We start from the raw sequence: 15840 nt of genomic DNA, 5'->3' as shown, positions 1-15840 counted from the left end.
ATAAATAATGTTTAAAAAATTTAAGGTTTTCATTTGACTCACCCTCGAGGAAAAGGACAAAAAAATCTACCATGTCTAGATGTGCTGGTCACAAGGGATGGCGAAAATCTGGGATATTTCGAAACCCGACACAGACGGACCGATACTTGCACAAAGTGTCAAACCAGCACACGAGCCAGAAAAGAGGCACGATCCATACGCTCGTAACGCGGGCAGGACGAAAATGTGATGTGAGCCGCAGCACTTCAGACGCGAAATGCAACACCTGGAAAGTGTTCTGACGAGCAATGGGTACTCCACAAATTATATTAGAAGTGTAACAGAGCCAAACACTCGGCGAAGTAAGAAACCAGAAAAAGAAATGTCGGGTACTGCCATATATTCCCAGAGAGTGTGTGGGGCGGCGGGTGGAATTATTTGGTTTATAAATGTAGAATATAAAGTAGAAAAGATGCATTTCCCGGCCGATTAACCATATGTGGGGCGGTGGGTGGAATTAATTGTTGTTAAATGTTCCTGTTATTTATGCAGTCTTTTGCCGTTCTCAACACTGGCTCTCTAACTACAATATTGGCAACCAGAAAGTGATTGACAAAACGTGAAGCCTGTAATTAGAATTCCTAGTGCCCACTTCATCCGAGAAATACATTTATAGCTACAGCTTATAGCTCTGAGGAATTAGGAGATTGTCTGGGATTCATAATTAAAAAAAAAAAAGATTCTCTCTAAAATGTTCACTATATTCTGAAAGTCACAGACAAAAAAGAATCCACACAATCCAACTACCAGAGCTGTTCAGAATCTAATGCGCTGATGCAATTATAATTGTTCAAACCAAATGTTTAAGTGAATGCTCGCCATAATTTGATGATAATGTTCATCAAACGCCACGCTAAATAATGGTAGAATGTCTGTCACGCGGCGGCACGTGGAAATACGACATACGCAAACTGAAGATAGATTATTAAAGTCATCCCAGAATTAACACTTCACACGAAAACGATTTCATGGTTACGCGTATCCCGAGTAACTTATTACGGCATCCGAGGCTGTTTATAGCAATGATACCGACGCGACGCGACTCCCAGCACAGGTGGTGTGCTATTCAGTGTCTGGAGAGAACTGGCGCCTTCTTCTCTCGTGCAGCGTTCTTATATATAAAGCCGCGGTGCGGACGGCTAAGGGAACGCCTGATCAAAATTGCTCTCCCGACTAGCCGCTGGGCTAGTAATGCACCACTTTAAGTTATCGAATAAATCATTGCTTCCTTTGCTGATGGCCGATGAAGCTCACAATTTAAATGTGCAATCAGCACACAGGTAAGTAATCATAATATAAGTTTGATGTGGCTAAGTCAAATATTTTGGGCGAGAGAATTAATTTAATTACACTACACGCAGTAGACGAGCTCTGAACTTGCCCTTTGGAGATACGCTATCGCTATAGTTTTACAGTTATTCAATTGAAACTCCTCACATCTTTATGATTATAGCGGGTCTCCTTTCTACTTAAATTTAAACATCCTAGCCTTATTAATTCGCCTACTTAATCTATCTTGCTTCCTTAATTTCTAAGACAAAAACCAGAAAATCATAAATTTCAACTAAAATTTTAATTTATGAGATCCAGAATACTGTTTCTACTAAATTATTATGAAAAAGAAATCCAAATATAAATTTTTAAGTTTCTAGCAATGATTTTTACAGAAAAACGTCCAAATTTCGAAAATGGTTAAAGTTACTGAACTGACATTCAACGCATATTGATTTAGTATTACTCCTGACATGCTAGAAACGATTCAGGTTATTTACTTGATTTTTAAGGTATTGCGCAACATTTATGACCTCAGAGCTAGTTACTGCGGACTAGGCTGGCACACAATGGAAAGACTGATGTGAATTTTATACGGCGTGAGTAGGCTGCTTCCCTACAAGTGTGACAGAATCGGCCGTATATTGCACAAACAAGGCGTAAAGACAATTTTCAAACCGACAAGGGAGATCAAAGACTGTCTTAGATCGGCAAAGGATAAAAGCGACCAACTTGCAATGTCGGGAATATACCGCATACCATGCACATTCGGAAAAGTTTACGTCGGAATGACTGGACGATCAATCAAAGCCAGGATCAAAGATCATGAGCGACATTGCAGGTTGGGGAAGGTGGAATAAATCGGCCGTGGCAGAGCACGCACTGAGTGAGACCGACCACGTAATAAAATTCGCCGACACGGAAGTTCTGGCTGTAGAAAAGCACTATCACACCCGCTTGTTTAGAGAAGCTGTAGAAATACACAAACACGGGAATAGCTACAACAAGGAAGAAGAAAGCCTTAAGGTAAACGGATCCTGGCTTCCCATACTGCAGCGAACGACCGTCGCAGGTAGCAAGAGGAGAACCGCACCGGAAATGACCGCGGAGAAGCCCTCGGACTTTGGCGGGCCAGGTACATATAGTCTGCGGCCGCGAGCTCGGCTCCAGTTCACCAACGGCAACGGGGGGTGAAGCTTTCACAATGCCAGCCACTCGTGCCGGCGAAACGTCAGTAAAATCATCAGATCAACGTCGGCCGAAGAACCCGCGACAGAAGCAAATAAGCTAAACTATAAAACTGTGTCTTGTATAAGGCGGAATTGGTCTCCAAAAAAACTTTTGTTTATTGTCTGGTGTTGAGTTAACAAAACGGAGAGGATGGGAGGGGGGGGGGGGGGAGGAAAAGGTTGACGACAGTATTGTAGGTCATAAGAACCCAGGAGGAAAATAGCTTGGACGGTATTAATATAGAACTGATTAAACTTGTGGTACAAGTTGAACACAAAGTTCTGTTATACTTTTAAAGTATACAGGGCAGTCCATTGACCGTAACCGGGCCAAATATCTCACGAAATAAGCGTCAAACGAAAAAACTACAAAGAACGAAACTTGTCTAGCTTGAAGGGGGAAACAAGATGGCGTTATGGTTGGCCCGCTAGATGTCGCTGCCATAGGTCAAACGGATATCAACTGCAATTTTTTTAAATAGGAACCCCCATTTTTTATTACATATTCGTGTAGTACCTAAAGAAATATGAATGTTTTTGTTGGGCCACTGATTTCCCCTTTGTGATAGATGGCGCTGTAATAGTCATAAGCATATGGCTCACAATTTTAGACGAACAGTTGGTAACGGGTATGTTTTTAAATTAAAATACAGAACGTAGGTACGTTTGACCATTTTATTTCGGTTGTTCCAATGTGATACATGTACCTTTGTGAACGTATCATTTCTGAGAACGAATGCTGTTACAGCGTGATTACCTGTAAATACCACATTAATGCAATAAATGCTCAAAATGATGTCCGTCAACCTCAATGCATTTGGCAATACGTGTAACGACATTCCTCTCAACAGCGAGTAGTTCGCCTTCCGTAATGTTCGCACATGTATTGAAAATGCGCTGACGCATGTTGTCAGGCGTTGTCGGTGGATGACGATGGCAAATATCCTTCAACTTTCCCCACAGAAAGAAATCCGGGGACGTCAGATGCGGTGAACGTGCGGGTCACGGTATGGTGCTTCGACGACCGATCCACCTGTCATCAAATATGCTACTCAATACCGCATCAACAGCACGCGATCTATGTGCCGGATATCCATCATGTTGGAAGTACACCGCCATTCTGTGATGCAGTGAAACATCTTGTAGTAACATCGGTAGAACATTACGTACGAATTCAGCATACACTGCACCATTTAGATTGCCATCGATAAAATGGGGCCAATTATCCTTCCTCCCATAATGCCGCACCATACATTAACCCGTCAAGGTCGCTGATGTTCCACTTGTCGCAGCCATCATGGATTTTCCTTTACCCAATAGTGCACATTATGGCGGTTTACGTTACCGCTGTTGGTGAATGACGCTTCGTCGCCAAACAGAACGCGTGCAAAAAATCTGTCATCGTCCCGTAATTTCTCTTGTGTCCAGTGGCAGAACTGTACACGACGTTCAAAGTCGTCACCTTGCAATTCCTGGTGCATACAAATATGGTTCGGGTGCAATCGATGTTGATGTAGCATTCTCAACACCGACGTTTTTGAGATTCCCGATTCTCGCGCAATTTGTCTGCTACTAATGGGCGGATTAGCCTCGACAGCAGCTAAAACACCTACTTGGGCATCATCATTTGTTGCAGGTCGTGGTTGACGTTTCAGATGTGGCTGAACACTTGCTGTTTCCTTAAATAACGTAACTATCTGGCGAACGGTCCGGACACTTGGATGATGTCGTCCAGGATACCGAGCAGCATACATAGCACACGCCCGTTGGCCATTTTGATCACAATAGCCATGCATCAACACGATATCGACCTTTTCCGCAATTGGTAAACGGTCCATTTTACAAAACAAATACTGTCCGCACTGGCGGAATGTTACGTGATACCACGTACTTATACGTTTGTGTCTATTACAGTGCCATCTACCCCAAAGCGAAAAAAGTGGTCCAACTAAAACATTCATATTTCTTTACGTACTACACGAATATGTAATAAGAAATGGGGGTTGCTATTTTAAAAACCGCAATTGATATCCGTTTGACCTATGGCAGCGCCATCTAGCGGGCCAACCATAGCGCCATCTGGTTTCTGTCTTAAAGCTAGACGAGTTTCATTCTTTGTAGTTTTTTCGTTTGATACTTATTTCGTGAGGTATTTGGCCCAGTCACTATCAATGGAGCACCCTGTATACTTGGAACTGAACATGATGCACAGCACTTGTCTTTCATGCAGTACCTCAGCAATGGAGGGACCAGTGGTCACCTGGTACCACTGTATACACTATCTACAGCGATCCACAGCGACCAATGGCCTCACTTAAGACAATAACCAATATTTCGTAAATTTACACTGGAAACACCGTGAAGGAAGCAGTGGGACAGGTGTTGGAGTGTGGGAACTGTCGCTCATGGGAGTATAGTGTAGAGCAATACATAGAGATGGCTGGAATGGCCAGCGGCGTTCACTCACCTGGTGGCCTCGAACTGGTACTGCGGCCGGCGCATCACCAGCAGGCGGGGCAGGATGTGGATGAAGACGCGCTTCACCCAGGGCGCCATCTTGTGCGTCTGCGGCGACCGGAAGTGCACGTTGAGCACCACCACCGTCACGCAGATGCTGCGGCACACACACAGGCACAGGAGGCCGCCATTACTCGCCCGCCCTGCAACGCAGCCCCACTTCGGGAGTAATGAGTTTGGGGAAACAGACCTTCCAGTGGCAGTAGACATGAAGTGACCTGATGTCGGTCACTGAACAAAATGCCCAGAATCTACACCATCTGACCAGAAGTATTAATGGACATTGGTATGGGGTGTGTCTATTCTTCACCCTTATGGTGGCTTGAATAGCCTGAATGTCTGCATGGATGGCAGCCCATTTCTCCTCAAGAGCCGAGAACAGATAATGTTGGACGCTGGGGCCTGATGTCCGTCACTGAATGAAATGCCCAGAATCTACACCATCTGACCAGAAGTATCAATGGATATTAATATGGGGTGTGTCCATTCTTCACCTTGATGGTGGCTTGAATTGTCTGAATGTCTGCATGGATGGCAGCCCATTTCTCCTCAAGAGCCGAATACAGATAATGCTGGACACTGGGGCCTGATGTCAGTCACTGAATGAAATGCCCAGAATCTACACCATCTGACCAGAAGTATCAATGGACAATAGTATGGGGTGTGTCTATTCTTCTCCCTTATGGTGGCTTGAATTGTCTGAATGTCCGGACAGATGGTAGCCCATTTCTCTTCAAGAGCCGAATACAGATAATGTTGGACGCTGGGGCCTGATGTCAGTCACTGAATGAAATGCCCAGAATCTACACCATCTGGCCAGATGTGTCAATGGACATTAATATGGGGTGTTTCCATTCTTCACCTTCATGGTGGCTTGAATTGTCTGAATGTCTGGACAGATGGCAGCCCATTTCTCTTCAAGAGCCGAATACAGATAATGTTGGACGCTGGGGCCTGATGTCAGTCACTGAATGAAATGCTCAGAATCTACATTATCTGACCAGATGTGTCAACGGATATTAATATGGGGTGTGACCATTCTTCACCTTTATGGTGGCTTGAATTTTGTGAATGTCTGGACGGATGGCAGCCCATTTCTCCTCAAGATTCAAAAACAGATAATGTTGGACGCTGGGGTCTGGAGCGAAGTCGAGATTCTAAACCATCGCAAAGGTCTTCCATTGAGACCAGATCGGCACTCTGGGCAGGTCAGACCATTTCAGGAATGTTATTGTCCACGAGCCTTTCTCCACAACTGCTGCTCTATGACAGTGTCCTGAGACAGTCATCATCTCCGAGATGTTCCCCTACAGCATGCAGTACATAATTCTGTAAAATGTGTTTATACTTTTCTACGAGGGGGAGATGGAAGATAAGGGGCTTGCAGAATATGGATTTAGATCTACATTATCTGACCAAAAGCATCTGGACACCTCGATGGTAATGCAATCTGATGTCACGAGAGGCAGACCCGAGGGTATTAAAGGAGGCAGGAAGGATTGCGATTTCAGTAGACACGCTGTAACATGGGAATAAGTCAGCAGTGCTTAGTGACGAATGATTAGATGTCATCTGAGAAGCAAATCCATCTGGCACATTCCTACCCTTCTAGAACCTCCTAAGTCGACAGTTCGTGATTTGATTGCGAAACGAAAAAGCGGAGGAACAGCCGCAGCTAAACTAAAACGACGGACAGGGATCGTCTAGCATCGTGGAGGGTGGTTGTAAAAAAATCGTATGAAATCGTGAGTTCGAAAGTTGTGGCAGCAGTGCATGTAGCACAGTGACTGTGAGTAGGGAGCCAAAATGCGTTGTGTACAATGCTCGAGGTCATAGGTCATACATTTCTGTACTCAGTGCTAAGTTACGATAAGGTGATGTAAAGAGCTACATCACTGGACAGTGGATTACTGGAAAGGAGTGGTTTGGAGTGATGAATCACGCTATAGCCAGTGAAAATCAGATGACAAGGTTTAGATAGGCCAGTGCCTGGAGAACATTACCTGCCATCATGTCTGGTGCCAACAGTGAAATATGAGGGAGGTGGCCGGCCGGAGTGGCCGAGCGGTTATAGGCGCTACAGTCTGGAACCGCGTGACCGCTCCGGTCGCAGGTTCGAATCCTGCTTCGGGCATGGATGTGTGTGATGTCCTTAGGTTAGTTAGGTTTAAGTAGTTCTAAGTTCCAGGGGACTGATAACCACAGCAGTGCTCAGAGCCATTTTAACATTTTTTTGAGGGAGGTGGGGCTCGGTATTGGCGGCCAATTTTCTTGGTTAGGATGTCTTCGTCTTACTGTGCTTAAGAAAAGCTTAATGTACGTGCGGGAGTAGGAAAATAAGTTTTCCGTGTCGACTGTGGAGAGTTGTGTGTGAAAGGGAAAAAAGAGAATGAGACATTAATACACTACTGGCCATTAAAATTGCTACAACACGAAGATGACGTGCTACAGACGCGAAATTTAACCGACAGGAAGAAGATGCTGTGATAGGCAAATGATTAGCTTTTCAGAGCATTCACACAAGGTTGTCGCCGGTGGCGACACCTACAACGTACTGACATGAGGAAAGTTTCCAACCGATTTCTCATACACAAACAGCAGTTTTCCGGCGTTGCCTGGTGAAACGTTGTTGTGTTGCCTGTGGGCAGAGTTGTGTGATGTGGGCGAAAGACGATACGGCAGGTGAACGGGCACGTGCGAGACACCGATACACCACTGGGTAGAGGTCGACCGCGATCAAGCAGATGGCGCCGTCGCAGTGCCTGCGCAAAGCGGAGGCCAGCCGCTCCCTCAGTCTTTTCCTGGAGCTATGGAGAGAAGGTGCGTTTTGGAGTCGGGGTCACAGGCGGAAGTGAGAGCCGCAATACGGTACGAATGGGCATGTGGAGTAACAGGTACAGAAATTCATAACCGCCTTGTTGAGGTGTATGGGTCAGGTGTGATGTCGAGGCAAATGGTGCGGAGATGGTGCCAGCAATTCAGTGACGGACGTCGGCAAGAGCAGGACATACCGAGCCCTGGACGGACTCGCACAGCCACTACAGACGCAAATGTTAGGAAGGTAGATGGCACGATTAAAGCGAACCGGCGTATCACCATCGATGGAGTAGCGGCAGAACTTGGAATCGGACATCAGCGAACGCACAAGATCATACACGACGTTCTTCGATACAGGAAGGTGTCAGCACGATCTGTGCCCCACCAGCTGACCCCGACACACATGGAACAACGCGTGGCGTTCAGCCTGGAACAATTCGTGCGTTACCACGAATTTGGCAATGACATTCTGTTTCGGACTGTGACGTGGGATGAAACATGGGTCCACTATTACACGCCCGAATCGAAGGTCGCCTCCATGGAGCGGAAACATCCGTCATCATCTGTCCGAAAGAAGTTCAAAAGCACTCCGTCTGCAGGTAAAGTGCTACTCACCGATTTCTGGGATGGTAAAGGAGTTTTGCTGCTGGACTTTCTGCAGGATGCAACCATCAATGCTGTGCGGTACTGTGCCACTCTGTCGAAATTGAAAGAGGTGATTCGGAAAAAGCGGCCTGGCACGGGTTATCCAGAAAGGTCCGTACAGGACCTGCAACATGCGGTCGTGCATTATCCTGCTGAATGTAGGGTTTCGCAGGGATCGAATCAAGGGTAGAGCCACGGGTCGTAACACATCTGAAATGTAACGTCCTCTGTTCAAAGTGCCGTCAATGCGAACAAGAGGTGACCGAGAAGTGTAACTAATGGCACCCCATAGCATCATACCGGGTGATACGCCAGTATGGCGATGACGGATACTCGCTTCCAATGTGCGTTCACCGCGATGTCGCCAAACACGGATGCGACCATCATGATGCTGTAAACAGAATCTGGATTCATCCGAAACAATTACGTTTTGCCATTCGTGAACCCAGGTTAGTCGTTATGTACACCATCGCAGGCTCTCCCGTCTGTGATGCAACATCAAGGGTAACCGCAGCCGTGGTCTCCGAGCTGATAGTCCATGCTGCTGCAAACGTCGTCGAACTGTTCGTGCAGATTGTTGCTGTCTTGCATACATCCCCCTCTGTTGACTCAGGGATCGAGATGTGGCTGCACGATCCGTTACAGCCATGCGGATAAGATGCCTGTCATCTCGACTGCTAGTGATACGAGGCCGTTGGGATCCAGCACGGCGTTCCGTATTACCCTCCTGAACCCACCGATTCCATATTCTGCTAACAGTCATCGGATCTCGACCAACGCGAGCAGCAATGTCGCGATACTATAAACCGCAATGGCGATGGGCTAGAATCCGACCTTTATCAAAGTCGTAAACGTGATAGTACGCATTTCTCCTCCTTACACGAGGCATCACAACAACGTTTCACCAGGCAACGCCGATCAACTGCTGTTTGTGTATGAGAAATCGGTTGGAAACTTTCCTCATGTCAGTACGTTGTAGGTGTCGCCATTGGCGCCAGCCTTGTGTGAATGCTCTGAAAAGCTAATCATTTGCCTATCACAGCATCTTCTTCCTGTCGGTTAAATTTCGCGTCAGTAGCACGTCATCTTCGTGTTGTAGCAATTTTAATGGCCAGTAGTGTATTAATGTCTCATTCTCTTTTTTCCCTTTCACACACAACTCTCCACAGTCGACACGGAAAACTTATTTTCCTACTCCCCCACGTACATTAAGCTATTCTTAAGCACCGTAAGACGAAGACATCCTAACCAAGAAAATTGGCCGCCAATACCGAACCCCACTTCCCGTATATTTCACTGTTGGCACCAGACATGATGGCAGGTAATGTTCTCCAGGCACTGGCCTATCTAAACCTTGTCATCTGATTTTCACTGGCTATAGCGTGATTCATCACTCCAAACCACTCCTTTCCAGTAATCCACTGTCCAGTGATGTAGCTCCTTACAGCACCGTATCGGAACTTAGCACTGAGTACAGAAATGTATGACCTATGACCTCGAGCATTGTACACAACGCATTTTGGCTCCCTACTCACAGTCACTGTGCTACATGCACTGCTGCCACAACTTTCGAACTCACGATTTCATACGATTTTTTTACAACCACCCTCCACGATGCTAGACGATCCCTGTCCGTCGTTTTAGTTTAGCTGCGGCTGTTCCTCCGCTTTTTCGTTTCGCAATCAAATCACGAACTGTCGACTTAGGAGGTTCTAGAAGGGTAGGAATGTGCCAGATGGATTTGCTTCTCAGATGACATCTAATGATTCGTCACTGAGCACTGCTGACTTATTCCCATGTTACAGCGTGTGTACTGACAACGGAATCCTACCTGCCTCCTTTAATACCCTCGGGTCTGCTTTACCATCGAGCTGTCCAGACGCTTTTGATCAGATAATGTAGATCTAAAGCCATATTCTACAAGCGCCTGTCATGTACTTGGAACTGTATGATGTCGACCGCCCTTCCTGGATGAATTACAAGAAAGCTGATTGAATGTTTGTGGTGGAATGAGTCTAGCGCTGTCTTTGTCGTATCTACAGGAGCAGTCTATAGGGGACGCTGGACTGTTCCTTGATTTCTCATTCAGTATTGCTATTTCAAACTTTCTAAGTAGGAATGATATTTTCACTCTGCAGCGGAGTGCGCGCTGATATGAAACTTCATGGCAGATTAAAACTGTGTGCCGGACCGAGACTCGAAATCGGGACCTTTGCCTTTCGCGGGCAAGTGCTCTACCAACTGAGCTACCCAAGCACGACTCACAACCCGTCCTCACAGCTTTACTTCTGCCAGTACCTCGTCTCCTACCTTCCAAACTTTACAGAAGCCTTCGCAGGAGATCAATCTGTATATTGAGCAAACAGTAAAGGAAACAAAAGAAAAATTCGGAGTAGGTATTAAAATCCATTGAGAAGAAATAAAAACTTCGAGGTTCGCCGATGACATTGTAATTCTGTCAAGGACAGCGATGGACCTGGAAGAGCAGATGAACGGAATGGACAGTGCTTGAAATAGGATATAACATGAACATCAACAAAAGCAAAACAAGGATAATGAAATGTAGTAGAATTAAATCGGGTGATGCTGTGGGAATTAGATTAGGAAATGAGACACTTAAAGTAGTAAATGAGTTTTGCTATTTGGGGAGCAAAATAACTGATGACGGACGAAGTAGAGAGGATATAAAATGTAGACTGGCAATGGCAAGGAAAACGTTTGTGAAGAACGGAAATTTGTTAACATCGAGTATAGATTTGAGCGTCAGGAAGTCGTTTCTGAAAGTATCTGTATGGAGTGTTGTCATGTATGGAAGCGAAACGTGGACGATAAATAGTTTAGAGAATAGAAGCTTTCGAAATGTAGTGCTACAGAAGAATGCTGAGGATTAGATGGGTAGATCACGTAACTAATGAGGAAGTATTGAATAGAACTGGAGAGAACAGATATTTGTGGCACAACTTGACTAGAAGAATGGGGCCGGTTGGTAGGACATGTTCTGAGGCATAAAGAGATCTCCAATTTAGTATTGGAGGGCAGCGTGGAGGAAAAACATCGTAGAGGGAGACCAAGAGATGAATACACTAAACAGATTCAGAAGGATGTAGGTTGTAGTAGGTACTGGGAGATGAAGAATCTTGCACAGGATGGAGTAGCATGGAGAGCTGCATCAAACCAGTCTCTGGACTGAAGACCAGAACAACAACATATTTATTGAACAAGCAGATTTTGGCTCATGTATGCAGTCGTCGAGGGACACCGAGGGCAAGATATTCACAGGTACTTTAACCATTTTTAACTACTCACTAACCGGTGGGACGTTACACTGTGCTTTCACTCGATATTGCTTTATTGTTTCTCGTTTAAAGATATCTCAGACGAAGCAAGTTTTAGTACACGCAGCGAAAGTTTTACAATGCATCATTGCGTATTTCCAGATCCACGAAATTTGTCGTAATTACAAAATATTCGGCATCATTGTAAAACATCACACTGCTGATTCCAAAACGTTTTCGGACTTTGTAGGCATTTCCAGGATATCCGAGGGCATTTGAAAACAGTTCTATAAATTGTAGAATATCCGAAAACGTACAATAAATATTCTTGAACATTCAAAATCGATTCTACACTTTAAGAAACATTACCGAACAAAATCAGAATATCTGTTTCGGATAATACAGTCTCACAGTTCAATTCTGTATTAGTTAAAGACTGCGCTGTGATTTCTGCTACTTTTCACTGCCATAGCTTCAAAACGTACCACAATCAGACTCGGGATATAAGATCCCGCACTGCGGACATAGACAGGTGTTGTTGAGCGTTTGTAGAGATAACCGAGTTCACAGGGTTGTAGGCCTTTACTTTTATTTATACACTCATGGAAATGGAAAAAAGAACACATTGACACCGGTGTGTCAGACCCACCATACTTGCTCCGGACACTGCGAGAGGGCTGTACAAGCAATGATCACACGCACGGCACAGCGGACACACCAGGAACCGCGGAGTTGGCCGTCGAATGGCGCTAGCTGCGCAGCATTTGTGCACCGCCGCCGTCAGTGTCAGCCAGTTTGCCGTGGCATACGGAGCTCCATCGCAGTCTTTAACACTGGTAGCATGCCGCGACAGCGTGGACGTGAACCGTATGTGCAGTTGACGGACTTTGAGCGAGGGCGTATAGTTGGCATGCGGGAGGCCGGGTGGACGTACCGCCGAATTGCTCAACACGTGGGGCGTGAGGTCTCCACAGTACATCGATGTTGTCGCCAGTGGTTGGCGGAAGGTGCACGTGCCCGTCGACCTGGGACCGGACCGCAGCGACGCACGGATGCACGCCAAGACCGTAGGATCCTACGCAGTGCCGTAGGGGACCGCACCGCCACAAATTAGGGACACTGTTGCTCCTGGGGTATCGGCGAGGACCATTCGCAACCGTCTCCATGAAGCTGGGCTACGGTCCCGCACACCGTTAGGCCGTCTTCCGCTCACGCCCCAACATCGTGCAGCCCGCCTCCAGTGGTGTCGCGACAGGCGTGAATGGAGGGACGAATGGAGACGTGTCGTCTTCAGCGATGAGAGTCGCTTCTGCCTTGGTGCCAATGATGGTCGTATGCGTGTTTGGCGCCGTGCAGGTGAGCGCCACAATCAGGACTGCATACGACCGAGGCACACAGGGCCAACACCCGGCATCATGGTGTGGGGAGCGATCTCCTACACTGGCTGTACACCACTGGTGATCGTCGAGGGGACACTGAATAGTGCACGGTACATCCAAACCGTCATCGAACCCATCGTTCTACTATTCCTAGACCGGCAAGGGAACTTGCTGTTCCAACAGGACAATGCACGTCCGCATGTATCCCGTGCCACCCAACGTGCTCTAGAAGGTGTAAGTCAACTACCCTGGCCAGCAAGATCTCCGGATCTGTCCCCCATTGAGCATGTTTGGGACTGGATGAAGCGTCGTCTCATGCGGTCTGCACGTCCAGCACGAACGCTGGTCCAACTGAGGCGCCAGGTGGAAATGGCATGGCAAGCCGTTCCACAGGACTACATCCAGCATCTCTACGATCGTCTCCATGGGAGAATAGCAGCCTGCATTGCTGCGAAAGGTGGATATACACTGTACTAGTGCCGACATTGTTCATGCTCTGTTGCCTGTGTCTATGTGCCTGTGGTTCTGTCAGTGTGATCATGTGATGTATCTGACCCCAGGAATGTGTCAATAAAGTTTCCCCTTCCTGGGACAATGAATTCACGGTGTTCTTATTTCAATTTCCAGGAGTGTATGTAGACCTTAATCACTCTGTCAGCGGGGAGGGGGCGGGGAGGGGAGAGTAACTGGCACCACCCCTATTGTTGCTTTTTGGCATAATATAATCTTACATTTTGTATAAATAATATAATGAAAATGACAAATGTGTAAAATATACGTAGAGCATCAAATATAAAATTTAAAAACATACATGTAAATAAAATAATTATGCGTATAAAAATACAAACTATAGCAAATATAAATATAAAAACTCCAAAAGCAAAAACATAAACAACGTAATGTAATGTAATATACTTTCCCCCACGAAAACAGTGAAGCACCCAGAAACCATGTGCAACTGCTTCAAGGACATGTCATTGGCGGATATGTGAGTGTTAAGAACTGCAATCCTCTGTGACTGATCGAATGGCCAGAAGAGATCATTAGATCTTTGTACGTCCAATCTTGTAATGGTTTCAAGGACTTCGGCTGTTCCATATGAAATGACAATTAGAACACCAGCAGCCGTCCTTTTGTATTTAATTTTTTAATATCTTCAACATTTTGCGGCCCTGTCTGCAACTGTATAAATATTAATTTTTAATTAACAACAGCCCCAGTTGCAATGTTTACCTAGATTTACCTTGGTTTCAGTTGGGATAACCCAACCTTCTTCAGAATAAAAGGACAAATCGTAGTTCCTTCTATTCTGAAGAAGGTTGGGTTATCCCAACTGAAACCTAGGTAAATCTAAGTAAACATTGCAAGTGAGGCTGTTGTTAATTTAAAATTAATATTTAATTTTTTTTACGGAGTCAGTTTGCGACGGTGGGATGATAGGGATAACGTCATGTAAACCAGAGATCTGCAGACTCTAGTTGTGTAATATTGGCTCCTGTTCTGACTGCACACCAGACTGGGTCCCTCTCAGTTTACGTTGGTCAAGGATTGGCAAGATTGTGTAATGGAACATCGAAATTTGATGCGTAAATAAATTAAACACGAAAGTGACGGCTGGAAGTGTTTGATTTTCATTTCAGAGTTCATTAGTGTTACCAGGACGGCTAGGATACATAAGCGGTATGAGCAGCGTTCTGTGATCACTATGTAGGATAAAGAAATGTGGCGTACTCGTACGAGGCAGCTTTATCAGCACATGACAATTTTAAGCGACCTTCCTTATAGTGGGTCTCCATTTCACCGAGTGATGGTATCGTGAAATATTTGCATCATGGGGCATTCGAATGTCGCAGTGGCCCGATGTTGGACTTAATGGATATGTGAGGGTATGCCTAATATTTTGGTCTGTCCAACAGAACGGAGGATCGCCATATTGTGCCCACAAGCTGACCCCTTCACATTTGCGCCTGCCCCCCGAGAACAAGTAATGGACTCCCTAATCTAGCCTGCATCGGTCCACACAACTGGTCGGAGACTAGCAGCATGTGGACTGGGGAATTCCCGTCCAGCGCGTAGGCTGGCGCTAACGCCACAACACGAATGGCAGCGTCTTGAGTGGTACTGGGACAGGGAAGCACAGCCACTGATTAATGGCGTTGCATCGTGTTCAGCGATGAATCGAAGCTCTGCACTACCCCGGATGTCAATCATTGCGGTGACCTTGGGAGAGATGCCATCCTACTAACAATACTTTGGAGAGGGGCAGCGATGTTACTCGTGGGATCACGGTGGAAAGTGACATCAGCTATGACTTCAGGTGATATCCAGTAGTATTAGAGGGAACTCTGACAGCACAAAAAATGGTTCAAATGGCTATGAGCACTATGGAACTTCTGAAGTCATCAATCCCCTAGAACTTAGAACTACTTAAACCCAACGACATCACAAACATCCATGCCCGAGGCAGGATTCGAACCTGAGACCGCAGCGGTCGCGCGGATCCAGACTGTAGCGCCTAGAACCGCTCGGCCACCAAGGCCGGCTCTGACAGCAGAATGGTACGTCACGGACATACTGTGTGTTACCTCTCATGCGACACTATTGTGGTGCCAGTTTTCAACATGACAACTCTCGCCAAAAATATCATATATCTCTATGAATTAACGG

At 46.0% G+C, this 15840-nt stretch overlaps 1 protein-coding gene across 1 annotated transcript in view; it reads right to left on the bottom strand.

The window, feature by feature from the left end:
• Nucleotides 1-15840, bottom strand: part of LOC126109762 (acetylcholine receptor subunit alpha-like) — a 681242-nt gene that overhangs the window by 44066 nt on the left and 621336 nt on the right. The window contains exon 8 of the mRNA XM_049914813.1: nucleotides 5008-5154. Coding sequence (XP_049770770.1) covers nucleotides 5008-5154 — 147 coding nt within the window. The remainder of the gene's footprint in view (nucleotides 1-5007; nucleotides 5155-15840) is intronic.

The sequence above is a fragment of the Schistocerca cancellata genome, chromosome 12, assembly GCF_023864275.1.
Source record: "Schistocerca cancellata isolate TAMUIC-IGC-003103 chromosome 12, iqSchCanc2.1, whole genome shotgun sequence".
Lineage (NCBI taxonomy): Eukaryota > Metazoa > Arthropoda > Insecta > Orthoptera > Acrididae > Schistocerca > Schistocerca cancellata.
Note: the sequence above shows the minus strand (reverse complement) of the source record. Positions and strands in the feature narration are given on the sequence as shown.